We start from the raw sequence: 12,333 nt of genomic DNA on the forward strand, positions 1-12,333 counted from the left end.
GGCCGTAACAGTAAGAAATTGACCAATCACAGACAAAGTACAGAAGAATAATCGATTGTGATTGGTCAATTTCTTACTGTTACGGCCTACGACTCTCCATTGTAGACGGCTCTTTAGTTCCAATTCCTGTATTTCCTGCATTAGTTCGTTCCATCTTGCTTAACTGAACACAGCCCTGTACCAGAGTGGAACCGAATTGAGGGGTTTGGTGGAAACTAGACCAGTGAATATCGGAACGCTTCCACGGTTAGAGGCCATTACGAGTATTACGACATCAACCGGCTGACCGACGAAATTTGTTTTTTGATTCGTAGGACACTGTAATAACCTGTACAAAATACTTTGACAGTTTACCTAACCTGTGTAATCGGAGGTTGAAGAAGGCACGTTAAATAAAGTATATGCTTTGTGATATATGTCTTTATTGATATTTATCAAATAAAATTACTGTAACAATATTATCGAGCAGAAATTACGCCGTAGCGATTTTTATACGCTCGGTATGGAACGTCACACGTCGTTTCTCGAAGAATACGATCTACAAAAAATACGCTTTTACGTAACAATTTTATAAATCCTGAAACAAGATGTTCGCGCGGTTATTTTCGGAGTTATCTCGATTTTTTATCGAAAATGTGAGCTTACCGGACTCGCATCACAACATACGTATACACTAATCTGTACACACATTTGTATATACATGTCTGTATATATAGATTACTATATAAATAATGGTGTTTTGGGCCATCGTTTATTCACTAGCAACTTGTCTGTGCTTCAGTGCCATTCTAGCAAGTATGTATTTTCTATTACTCGTAACATGTTATAAATGATTTTTTAATGTAACTAGTGCACTGAAATATACATATATATATGGTTTGTATTTGGCTCTGTCAGGGCCAGAAGTACAAGGTTACTGTGCTCCGTACAGTGGCAAGATTTGTCAGAAATATCTCAATGGTATCGGCAAAGTATGGTTCAATGATTCCAATGACAATCCTGGTGGTTGGCTCAATGAGAAGATCACAACAGATCTCTGGAAAGACTTGATAGAGACTTTAATGGAACCATGTCGATCTGCAGCAGAGGTATATTATTTTACTATTTGCATAATAAAGTATCTCTTGATAATTTTATAAAATTCTGATCAGATTCTTGTTTCAACGAAAAATCAGGTAATTAATAGATCTTGATGTGTTACAGAAAATGTTGTGCATGTATGCATTTCCACTGTGTCATGAGTCAGTAGGCTTGCCTTTGTGTTACGAAGATTGTATGGCGGTGCGTCAGCAATTCTGCTTCAATGACTGGGCAATGATTGAGGACAACAAGCAAAGAGATGTTTACTTCCGCTCTCGTGGACATTTCTCGTTGCCGGAATGCGAGAGTCTTCCTAAAGTTAATAAGGAAGTACCCACATGCTCACATGTCCATCTGACCGACATGGACGAAGAAACTGTTACCTGTAAGTTACTGGATTTTTTACAATAAACAATAAATTAAATGACCAACCATTATGAATCGATTTTTGCAGATGATTGTATCAGAAACAACGGCAGATTTTATATGGGAAAAATTAACAAGACCAAGTACGGCCTAGATTGCCAGTCGTGGAGTGCGCAAATTCCGCATAATCACGATAAGCCGCCCGATGTTTTTCCGCAAATTCGCTACGGCGAGAATTACTGTCGAAATGCAGGCGGTGACGAACCGATGCCGTGGTGCTTCACGACCGATCCTTTAATACGCTGGCAGCATTGCGATATTCCCGAATGTGGTAAGCACAGCTGAATTATTAAGAACTTTTTATTGTAATTTTTATTTTTGTTTCAATAATGAATAATATTCTTTTAGACAATGTTACAACTAAAATGGAAAACGATGGAAGAAAGAAAAACTATAATATAATATTAGATACTTTGAATCATACAATCGTGCTCGTTCTATCGACATTAAGTCTTGTAATTTTGGCCGGTGGATTGCTATCCGTTTATTTAAGTCAAAAATTGCACAAGCGTCATCGAGGCTACAATCCGACAGATACTCAAGTAAGTTTTTTTTTTTACTTAATTATGAAGTTTGAAGTAAAAAAATAATTGCATCTTAAATATATCCTTCTCAGGCTGTGAATATCGATTTGGACAAATTACCGAACAACGAAGCGTATCACAAGACGAGCGCTCAACTAAATCCGAAACTGGAAAAGCTGGAGTTTCCGCGGAATAACATCATTTATGTGCGGGATCTCGGACAGGGCGCGTTTGGTCGCGTATTTCAGGCAAAAGCGCCAGGACTCGTTTCCGGCGAGGAGTTCACGAACGTCGCTGTGAAAATGCTGAAGGAGGAGGCCTCAGACGATCTCCTACGCGATTTCGAACGCGAGGCCTGTTTGCTCGCCGAGTTTGATCATCCGAATATTGTGAAGCTGCTCGGCGTGTGCGCTCTGGGACGACCGATGTGTCTGCTGTTTGAGTACATGGGTCGCGGCGACTTGAACGAATTTTTGCGCTCGTGCTCGCCGAGCAATTATGTCATCCGCGTGTCGTTCAATACGAATGATAGTAGCGCAACGACCGGTGAATTAGCGCGGCTCACGCACATGGATCTGATCAACATCGCGCTGCAGGTAGCCTCCGGTATGGTTTATCTGTCCGACCGGAAATTCGTTCACCGTGATCTAGCAACGCGCAACTGTCTGATAAACGATCAGATGATTGTCAAGATCGCCGACTTCGGATTGTCGCAGAAGATCTACCTGCAAGATTATTATAAAGGTTTTCTTTTTTTTTTCTTTCTTTTTAAGTGCTACTTTTAACATTTTATAACAGAAACAAATTAACAGAAAGATGACATTTAATAATATCTTAATATTGTTTTATTAGGAGACGAGCAGGATGCAATACCAGTAAGATGGATGCCGCTGGAAAGCATATTGTACAACAAGTACACGGTCGAGTCGGACGTGTGGGCATTTGCAGTGTGTTTGTGGGAGATTTTCAGCTTCGCGTTGCAACCATACTACGGAATGACCCACGAGGAGGTCGTGAAGTACATCAAGGAAGGCAACATGTTGCGCTGTCCAGACAACACGCCGCAGTCGATCTACGATCTAATGAAGCTCTGCTGGAATAGACGGCCGTCTGATCGGCCGACTTTTCGCACAATCTATCAGACTCTCGACGGCATCAGACAGGAGCTGGAGGCAGAATGCAAAACCGACAGCATCCCATTGCGTATTCGTGTGTGAAACGCAACACTTGATCGATCAATTAGGAATTAAGCGACATTAGTTTATACGCTTACATATCTTACTTTGATCGACGATTCCAGGTGAGTGACCGTATGTCATGAAACGCAAAATGATTGACAGGATTTTAGTTAGCTCTATTTTTTTTCTCATACTACTCTTGTTGCCAAAAGATAGGCACTTAGTACTCCAATTATTCCTTTAACATCTTATTAGATTTGTTTGATATTTTGATATCAGTTGTAATTTCGTTGACCAATGCGAAAAAAGGACCAATGTGCAGAGTGAAGACAGAGAAGACTCGTTGCGTTGATGTGCGGTAATTTTTTTCCACAAGAAATCGAATATAAATGAAAATTACTCTGTGTGTTAACTCACTTTTCATCTTCTGAAATAAAAATATTTGTCCTTCTTTTTGTGGAGGGACGTATTAATGCTTCTTGCACTTTTATCGTATCAGTTCGAAGTTTCTTCCATGTTGATTACTTACGCTTTTACACAGCATTGTCGAGCCTGTACAAACACTAAAAAAGCGATGACGTGTCTATAAAAACGCCGCGTGTAAGCGACGTTGTATTTAGAGGCTTCTTGATTGTTAGACGTGTGTTAGGTTGTTATAGAGTTCGCTATATATCGAATAAAAAGAAAAGAAAGAAGAACACAAATAGGTAAAATTTATATTTAATGTGCTTATATGACGATATTAATGAGAGAAGACTTATGAAGAACTACTACTTAGCAAACCCGAAATACGAGACTATACATCGCAATTGTAAATCGAGAGGAAACACAAAAAGCGCATTTTCCTCACATAAAGTTGCATAATTTTTAATACGCATTCGACGACTTGTCACGCACGCGAAGAAATTTTTATTATCGTATGTAAAAAAATTCAACGTATTATATTTTACTATATTAAAATATATACGGGAGAAAAAAACACTTCCGTGTTTAAGACTGCATTTTTGTCTATGTATTTGGTTTTTTTTAATTTATAGTTTGCAATCCGCTTAGTGTTTATATTGTTAATTATAGTTTAGCAAAACGTACAGAGAGACTGAAACCAGAAGCTTTCTTATATCACTGCCGCATTCCAGTAAATGTTTATATCGTTAGCAGTAAATATATTACGGAGATTTTTCCGCGCACTAGTTGTATGTTACTAACAATAAGTGTCATGTGTAATAATCTCTGGTTTTTTATATAAATTTTATATTCGACATCTAATACAATTACATAGATTACTTGTAAGCTATATGTGACTCGCTCAATTTGTTTTAATGAATTTCAAACACGTTTCCACGTGTACGTATCTATTCCGATCAACTGTTAGAGAAGAGAGAATACTGGCACACCTCTGTTTAGAAGGAAAAATATTTTCGCCACGCTTAGACACAGAACACAGAGTTTGAAAAATTTATTTTTAAAAAATGCCTTTCTCATACATATATATATATATATACACGTATAAATCCATTTTATTAAAAATAAAAATATATTTTTATTTTTAGACATGGATTTATATAAAGTAGATTGCGTGTGTGTGTGTGGAAACAAGTGTTCTAATCAAAGCTCTTCCATTAAAAAAAAAAAACAATGCGATCTCTTAATCACGGACCTAATTATCTTATCGGAGCGATACGTATATGTGTATCATTATATGCGACCAAAAAAATCTCCACTGTACCGCTATTTCATTAGATGTGGTAAAAAGTTTTTAGCTTAGTTTTTACATTGACCAAAGCAACATTTCAAATCGAAATATTTTTCCGTCTTTTTATGATTTTGAGGTTTTTGACATTAACCTTTTTGCTACGGCTTGAACTAGCTGTGGAGCTGTACAGCTGTACTGTTGTACGAACAGCCGCGAAATGTAAATTAACGATATTTAAAAAATGTAAAAACATTTCCATTGTAACAACGTTGTATACGGTTTCTAATGCGAGATAAAAAAAGAAAACCAGTGGCGAAAAGATCGTTCTAAAAGATCACCTACTGGAAAATCACTATAATGGCGTGTAGGACTTAAATTAATGATTATAAAACGTTACGTGATATGACGGAACATCTGCGACACAATCTCAAAAGTCAGTATTATTCATATACAGGGTGGAAAAAAGTACCGGAACACCTGAATATCTCAAAAAATATAAGTTTTACAAAAAAGTGTTTCAAACAAAAGTAGTATAGTTTAAAAAGATCTATTTACTGATTGCTGTGACCTTGGATTGCCGTCGCCAAGATCAGATGACATCGATTTTTTAAAATAGAACTCCCTATTTTTTATTGCGGATTCTTATAGCCTAACTCAAGAGCTTCCAAAAACACTATAATAAAGTTATTTTATTTTCATTAAGTACTTTTTGACTTATGAGGGTTGAATATTAGAGTATTGCCGGTATATTAGCATTATCTATTGGCGTTATCATTCATTTCGAATGTTGCTTTATCGAAAACAAAACTATCTTGAATAAGAAATAAGGTTCTTTGTCAATTCTCAGCATCATGAACTCACAAAATTCGATCGAAATAATTTTTGTAGAAAAAGTATCGGCGGTACTCTAATATTCAACCCTTATAAGTCAAAAAGTACTTAATGAAAATAAAATAACTTTATTATAGTGTTTTAGAAAGCTCTTGAGTTAGGCTATAAGAATCTGCAATAAAAAATAGGGAGTTCTATTTAAAAAAATCGATGTAATCTGATCTTGGCGGCGGCAATCCAAGGTCACAATAATCAGTAAATAGATCTTTTTAAACCATACTACTTTTATTTGAAACACTTTTCTGTAAAACTTATATTTTCTGAGATATTCAGGTACTTTTTTCCACCTTGTATGATAGCTAAAATAAAAAAATCATATTCAATATCCATCTGGCATTTCATCTAAAAAATAACGACGAAGCCGCCGAAATAATTTATACTGCACATCTAGTGATAATATTATCTATTATACAACGTGTAAAAATTAATATAAATTTCATTTACTGTAAAGCTCAAAATTCACCAAAACGATTTTGCTGTGTATCTGAAAAGTGTGTTGTATTATAAGTTGCTAAAATTGGATGAAACACAGTCACAACAGATCGCAACTTATCAATTTGAGCGACGCATTGGAAGAAAAGAGGCCGTTTACTAAACAAGAAAGTCACAAAGTCATTCTTCTGCATGACAACGTGTGGTCACATGCTACTGAAACGACGAAACAGATCATTTTTGCTTCAGGCTCACTCAGCGTATTCACAAAATATAGTTCCTTCCGATTATCACTTATTCCGGAATTTCCGGGCGATGCAGCATCACTTGACTGAAACTGTTATTTGGTTATTACTGGCAGTAACTGAAAATCTATAGATTTTTCTGATATCTGATACTTCAAAACAGAAGTCTAAAAAAGCATCGATGATTTTATCGCTTCGAAACCGGCTTTTATTATTTGACTGGGATTATATATACAGAGTGTCCCGTAATTGCCGTCTTACCGCTTGTAGGCAGATAAAAGGGGTTATTCTAAGACGAAAAGTCCTATACCACTTTGGAAGATTCGCAATAATTAACGAAATATTAATTAATTAAGATCCGCTAATCAGCATGCACCCAGCGTAAGGACAGCCCAGTCTGTCGCGCCGTAGCGACGGAATAGGAGGAACTAATAGAATAACATGTGCATACATAGACAGCACATAGGCTGCGTTCGGATAGCGCGCTATTCGCGCTATTGTATTCCAAATTATTGCGAATTTTCCAAAGTGGGATAGGACTTTTCGTCTTAGAATAACCCCTTCTTGCCTACGAGCGGTGAGACAGCAATTATGTGACACCCTGTATATTCGCAGGCTCTCCGAAAAATGACAGGTCATTGATAATAACGGGGAATATTTCAATGATTAAGTTCTTTTTGTTTGTTTTGTTTTTTCAGATAAAGATTGAATTTGGTCAAAAAAGCTAAGAACTTTCTACTACACTTGATATATAGATATTTATGTTCTCTTACACATCAAGACGTCGTTGATATTGATATAAATTTTTTAACGATACTCTTCCAGCGAATAATCGATGTGACAGTTCTGTAAATAATTCACAATGTTGTCTCACGTGTTTGTACCGCTGATAATAGTTTGTACTATTTCTATCGATTAATATACATATATATATATACAGGGTATATAAAAAATACCGGTATCAAAAAATCTCGAAAACGAGGCATTTTACGAAAAAGTGTTTCAGATAAAAGGATCTATTTACTAGTTGTATCAGTGCGATCTTGGATGGCGCCGCCAAGGTCAGGTCAAGATCATATCGATTTTTTTAAATGGAACTCCCAATTTTTTATTGCATTATTTTATAATAGGGTATAATATAAAATTATAGTATACCCTAATATAATTATTCCCCCCTTTTGGGACACCCTGTATATATATATATATACTTAGTAACGTACCATTTGATAGTTCTTTTTGTTGTAAATCCTAATTGTGTGTCAAGGTGAGGCCAATAATACGATCTAACCGTACCACAAACGCGGCAAGGAAAATTTGTATGGAAACTATACCGATGTAAAACCTCCAAAAGAAATAAACAACCGATTTCATATTATTTTTTATACTGTTTTCTCCGTCGTGTTAACGTTTTCCAGACATTGCCCGCTTATTAGGGAAAATAAAAAGAATTTTTATTTTCATAATTAAAAAAAAAACATTAAGATATCTTCTCTGTCGAGAAGATTGATCAGGAACAATTATTTTACAATTATATATTTACATTGCAGCATTAATATATTTTTTGTAATTGTACGCTTTGTTTTTGTATATCTACAGAAAACTAATTTAAAATAATTCCGCTATTTTTATCTTACAAAAAACATATACATATTATATAAATATAAATTGTGTTTATATGTGTTATACGCATTATTTTCGTGTGCTACGTCTATATATATAATAATTTGCAATATAAACAGTATAGTGTAACAAGCCTTCAGGTGTAATAATAGTGATATTATAAGTCTTTGGTATGTCTTTCTTTGGAATGTTTCGCTTAAAATACGCTAATACTGAACATATGTGAAATAGCAAGTTTTTTTTTTTGACTAGCTTTAATTCAGTTTTGATGCTACGTTGAATATTTGGGAGAAAAACCAATATCGCTCAAAGATTTCAACCAAGAGAGATCCCTTTAAAACTCGCAGATAAATGTATATCTCTTATTTAAAAAAAAAAACGAGTGCATATTTTGCATATTTTTACAACTAATTTATATTATAAATCATCGTTATGATTTGAGATATTGTCTATTACCTATATTGCAATTTATCTTGCTATATATGTACATTTGATATATTTTTGGTTATACTTAAAGACTAAGAAAAGGAACGTTTCTATATATAATAATATTTTGCATACAATCGTTAAAAACAGAACTCTTGAATATTTTTCTTAAGTTGAGACTAGAAAAAAATACACAGAATACAAAAACAGAGTTGGATTTCACTAACATTATCTCAATGTTCAAAGTTTTTTCTATAAATACATATATATCGTTATTATAAATAATTAAGACGACACTGATAAAAAAAGAAACAACATGAAAAGTCAACCGAAGAATATCTAAAATATATTTTACATATTTCTTCATAGTCAAACAGTCAAGAAAATTACTTAAGCGTTCTAAGTCTCATTGATTCGTCTTACCTTATTATAGCTTATGTCACAGTAAATACTGAAAGTATCTTTTTATACATGTATATATATGTGTGTGTGTGTGTGTGTTCTATATTTCCCCTAACGTAACAATAACGATAACAATATGACTGTGTGATCAAAATGCATCCTTTATGTTTTGAAATTGTCGAACAGCCAAATCCACTGGCAGATCAAACTTGTAACTAGTCAGGCGGTCCAAGGTATGAAATGCATCTTGAAAACCTGGAAATTTTATCAAATTAAAATCAAATATATTTTGTAACTGTGCACATTTTGACGTACCTGTTTTTACAACGTAGCTCCATGAGAGATAATAATTTTCCAGAAGATATTGACATTGTAAAATTAGTTTCAGCCATATCACAAGTTTGTTTGCGCTAAAAGATGAATTTTGTGAATTAACCAACAAACAATTAATTTTGAGAAAACTTCTGCGCAATTGTTGTTCATATATTTACACTATGATAAATTACTCACTTCAAAGCCGCGCATACAAACGCCTTGAAATGCGAATCGTAACTTCGTTTGTATGGACTGTGGGAGGCAATGATGTCGCCTATAGTTATCAATAAGCTCTAAACAAAAACAAAACAAAGAAACATTAAATTTAAAAATTTTAATTTTTGTATATTTTCGTGTACAACAAAAATAAAAAACATCAGATCATACTAAGTAAACATTCTGTATCTTTCGAATGAGAATCCGCGTACCTGCTTCGAGGAAGCTATTCTCCCGGCTGCGAGATCGAGGTTAAAGCTCTGCGACAGTTTCTGCGCGGGACTGGTGTTGTAACGGCGGCCGTTCTTGATCTCGTAGTATTTCAGTATCAGTTCCCAGACATGCATGAAATTCGCCGACGTGATGTTGCGCTGTGGAAAGCAGCCGATAAACGGTACCACGCTGGACGCGGAGCGCGTTACGTCCGCGGTCAGACCGTGCTGCATTAAATCTCGGATCGACACAGCGAGATGCTTTCTGACGGCGGACGTGAGCTTCGTGTTCGCGTGTGACGCCGCGTCCGAATCGGACATGTAGTCATTCTCGTCCATGTCGTCATTCTCATCGTCGTCGTCGTGACGTTGCTGCTGCTGCCGTGAGGTTTCCGCGAGCATCTCGAGCACATGCTCCACCGCGATGTCTAGCCTGGTACGCAGATCGCGCCAGTTGTGCAACGAATTCTTCTTGCTGCTGTTGCTGCCAAAATTGCGACGCACGCGTTCACTGCCACAACCCAATTGCGACATCAGAAACATGTGCAAAAGCGCGACCACTTTTCGTACAGTGTTCAGCGTGCGAGTATTGTCACTCGTGTCCTGCTCGATGCGCTTCCTCTGCTCGAAACGCCGTCTCGAGCCGAAAGAGGCTGAAGAGGTGCCGGAACCACTCGCGTGAATCGGACAGGCGCACGTGCATGCTAGAGTCTCTGTGCTCACCTCACCTTGGAGGTAATTAATGAAGCGTTCCAAATCGGCGATCTGCGTTTTCAGCTGGCAGACCAGTTGCTCCTTCATCTTCAAGGGACTGACAATCTGTCAAGTAATAAATATATATATCAGTATATCTGTTACGTATAGTTACATCAATTAATTTAAAGCATATTATTTCTCATTTATAAGAATTCTATCTACAGTCACTGTAGTGCTTTATAATACAAATTGACTTACTTGACTGATAGCGTAATCGACTTGCCATCTAAGATCGTCCGCTGGCAACTTGCACAAATCGTCGACGTTAAAGTTCAACTTCTCTTTCAAATGATCTGTGAAAAAAATTGTAATTTTTATTTCATCTTCTGATTTCTCTTTTCCGAATGCAAAAGTTTTATTGTAGTTTTTTTAAATACAATCTCAATAATATTTCAGAACTTACTGATTATGATGTTTTGTCTTTCTAAAATAACGCTTTGTGGCAAGTCAGCGTCACCAGTTTCGTACGCGTACTTCTCCAGATCTTCCAATTGAGTTTTCAATTGACTGATCAATTCCTTTTGTTTTATTCTTTGCAGTGCCATTTTGGACTCAACTTCTGCATCAGTAATTACACCAGTCACCTACATATTACAAAACTATATTACACATTTACAAATAAATTTTATGCAAAAGGAATATTAGAAAAAATTATGATATATAAGCCTGATGTGCAATAAAATAAAAAAGCTCAAATTTATATATTTGTTTACCATTTTCTCATGAATTGCAGAAGTTATTGGTGTGCTAGGTCTTATGTCTAACAATAAATTTGGTATTCCTCTAAATGCAAATTCCTCTAATTCTTTGAGCAGTGTCTCCTTTTCGTTGGCAGGTGCGTTGACAATTTGTCGTAAACGTAATTGAACCTGAATACAATTCCATTGATTTCTATATAGAAATAAATCACTGTGTGTATGAGACATGCATAAAGAACCTAAATTTAATACCTGAGCAAAATGACTGGTTAATGCCATCAGAGAGGAGCTGAGCACATCTTGTTCTTCCTCTAATATCTTGACTCTTTCCATATCGTAAGTGAGACTGCATTAATGAAATTAATGGCATTTATATTCAGTTACACATTTTTACACAAAAAAAGAGAGCAAATGTATTTTTAAATGCTTCGCAAACGCAAGATACATATGCGACAACAGGTGGACAAATTTTCTACATTAAATTTCTGCGTCTCTGAGCAAATTTATATATACATATTCAGTTCGAGAATTATTCCGTCTTTCTTCAATCAAAATGACATTTCAAACGGAGAAGAAATTGCGGACGCACTTGTCTACGTAGGCGTCGTTGAATTTATATTCGTCTGTGAACTCATTGTCGCCGTCGTTCGCGCCAACGGGCGCCCAACGTTCTCCAGACGGTCTGCTTTCGCTGCTTTCGTCCGAGTTCTCGATCTCGTCGATCTCGCAGTTCATCCGATCTTGCTCCTCGGCGTCCATCGTCGTCGTTATCCTCTTCGCGCTTATTTGTCAGTTCGCAGCGTCGTACGTATCGACTTCTGTCACTTCGAAGTCGTTGTCAACCTCCCACATAAACTTCCATCGTACACGGTACAGTTGTGACTCGCGGGCTATAAAAGGCAGCCCATACGCCAAAATTCCATCGTACCACACTACGCTAGACTGAAATCGAGAAGTGTTGACTACAGAGCAGAACGTCCCGTAATGTCCGTGCCAGAAATTAGAGGTTTGTTTTTCTCCCTGAACTCGCCGCACTAGTAGTTCACAGTCTATCTTTTTTTATCCACATTTAGAAAGAAAAAGATAGACTGTGAACTAGTGCAGCCAGTTCAGGAAAAAAACAAACCTTAGGATCAAAGAGCAAATTGAAATTTGACCAATCGAGACGAAATTTACTAAACTTGAATTCGGTTTTGACCGACACGATTGGTCCGAGTTC

At 36.3% G+C, this 12,333-nt stretch overlaps 2 protein-coding genes across 3 annotated transcripts; one reads left to right on the plus strand and one right to left on the minus strand.

Moving 5' to 3' along the window:
* The first annotated feature begins 241 nt into the window (after positions 1 to 241).
* On the plus strand, positions 242 to 4,209 carry LOC109860833 (tyrosine-protein kinase transmembrane receptor Ror2). 2 transcript variants are annotated; one of them, XR_002250886.1, is made up of 8 exons: positions 242 to 795; positions 898 to 1,088; positions 1,204 to 1,465; positions 1,535 to 1,777; positions 1,855 to 2,048; positions 2,123 to 2,774; positions 2,883 to 3,330; positions 3,488 to 4,209. XR_002250886.1 is itself a non-coding variant. In XM_020440203.1 (7 exons), exons 1-7 carry the CDS (start codon positions 732 to 734, stop codon positions 3,245 to 3,247), a joined length of 1,971 nt encoding a protein of 656 aa, XP_020295792.1. In that variant the 5' UTR covers positions 242 to 731; the 3' UTR covers positions 3,248 to 4,209. The 2 variants fall into 2 exon arrangements, 1 of the variants encoding a protein (XP_020295792.1); XM_020440203.1 differs by having other exon boundaries at positions 2,883 to 4,209.
* Positions 4,210 to 8,090: 3,881 nt separating this feature from the next.
* Positions 8,091 to 12,198, minus strand: LOC109860834 (RUN domain-containing protein 1). The gene is made up of 9 exons (XM_020440204.1): positions 11,704 to 12,198; positions 11,367 to 11,460; positions 11,130 to 11,285; positions 10,820 to 11,000; positions 10,615 to 10,709; positions 9,661 to 10,479; positions 9,428 to 9,525; positions 9,233 to 9,327; positions 8,091 to 9,172 (listed from the first exon to the last, which is right to left on the minus strand). Exons 1-9 carry the CDS (start codon positions 11,871 to 11,873, stop codon positions 9,066 to 9,068), a joined length of 1,815 nt encoding a protein of 604 aa, XP_020295793.1. The 5' UTR covers positions 11,874 to 12,198; the 3' UTR covers positions 8,091 to 9,065.
* Positions 12,199 to 12,333: the final 135 nt, after the last annotated feature.

Source organism: Pseudomyrmex gracilis, unplaced genomic scaffold, assembly GCF_002006095.1.
Source record: "Pseudomyrmex gracilis isolate BER0280 unplaced genomic scaffold, ASM200609v1 scaffold_474, whole genome shotgun sequence".
NCBI classification, from domain to species: Eukaryota; Metazoa; Arthropoda; class Insecta; order Hymenoptera; family Formicidae; genus Pseudomyrmex; species Pseudomyrmex gracilis.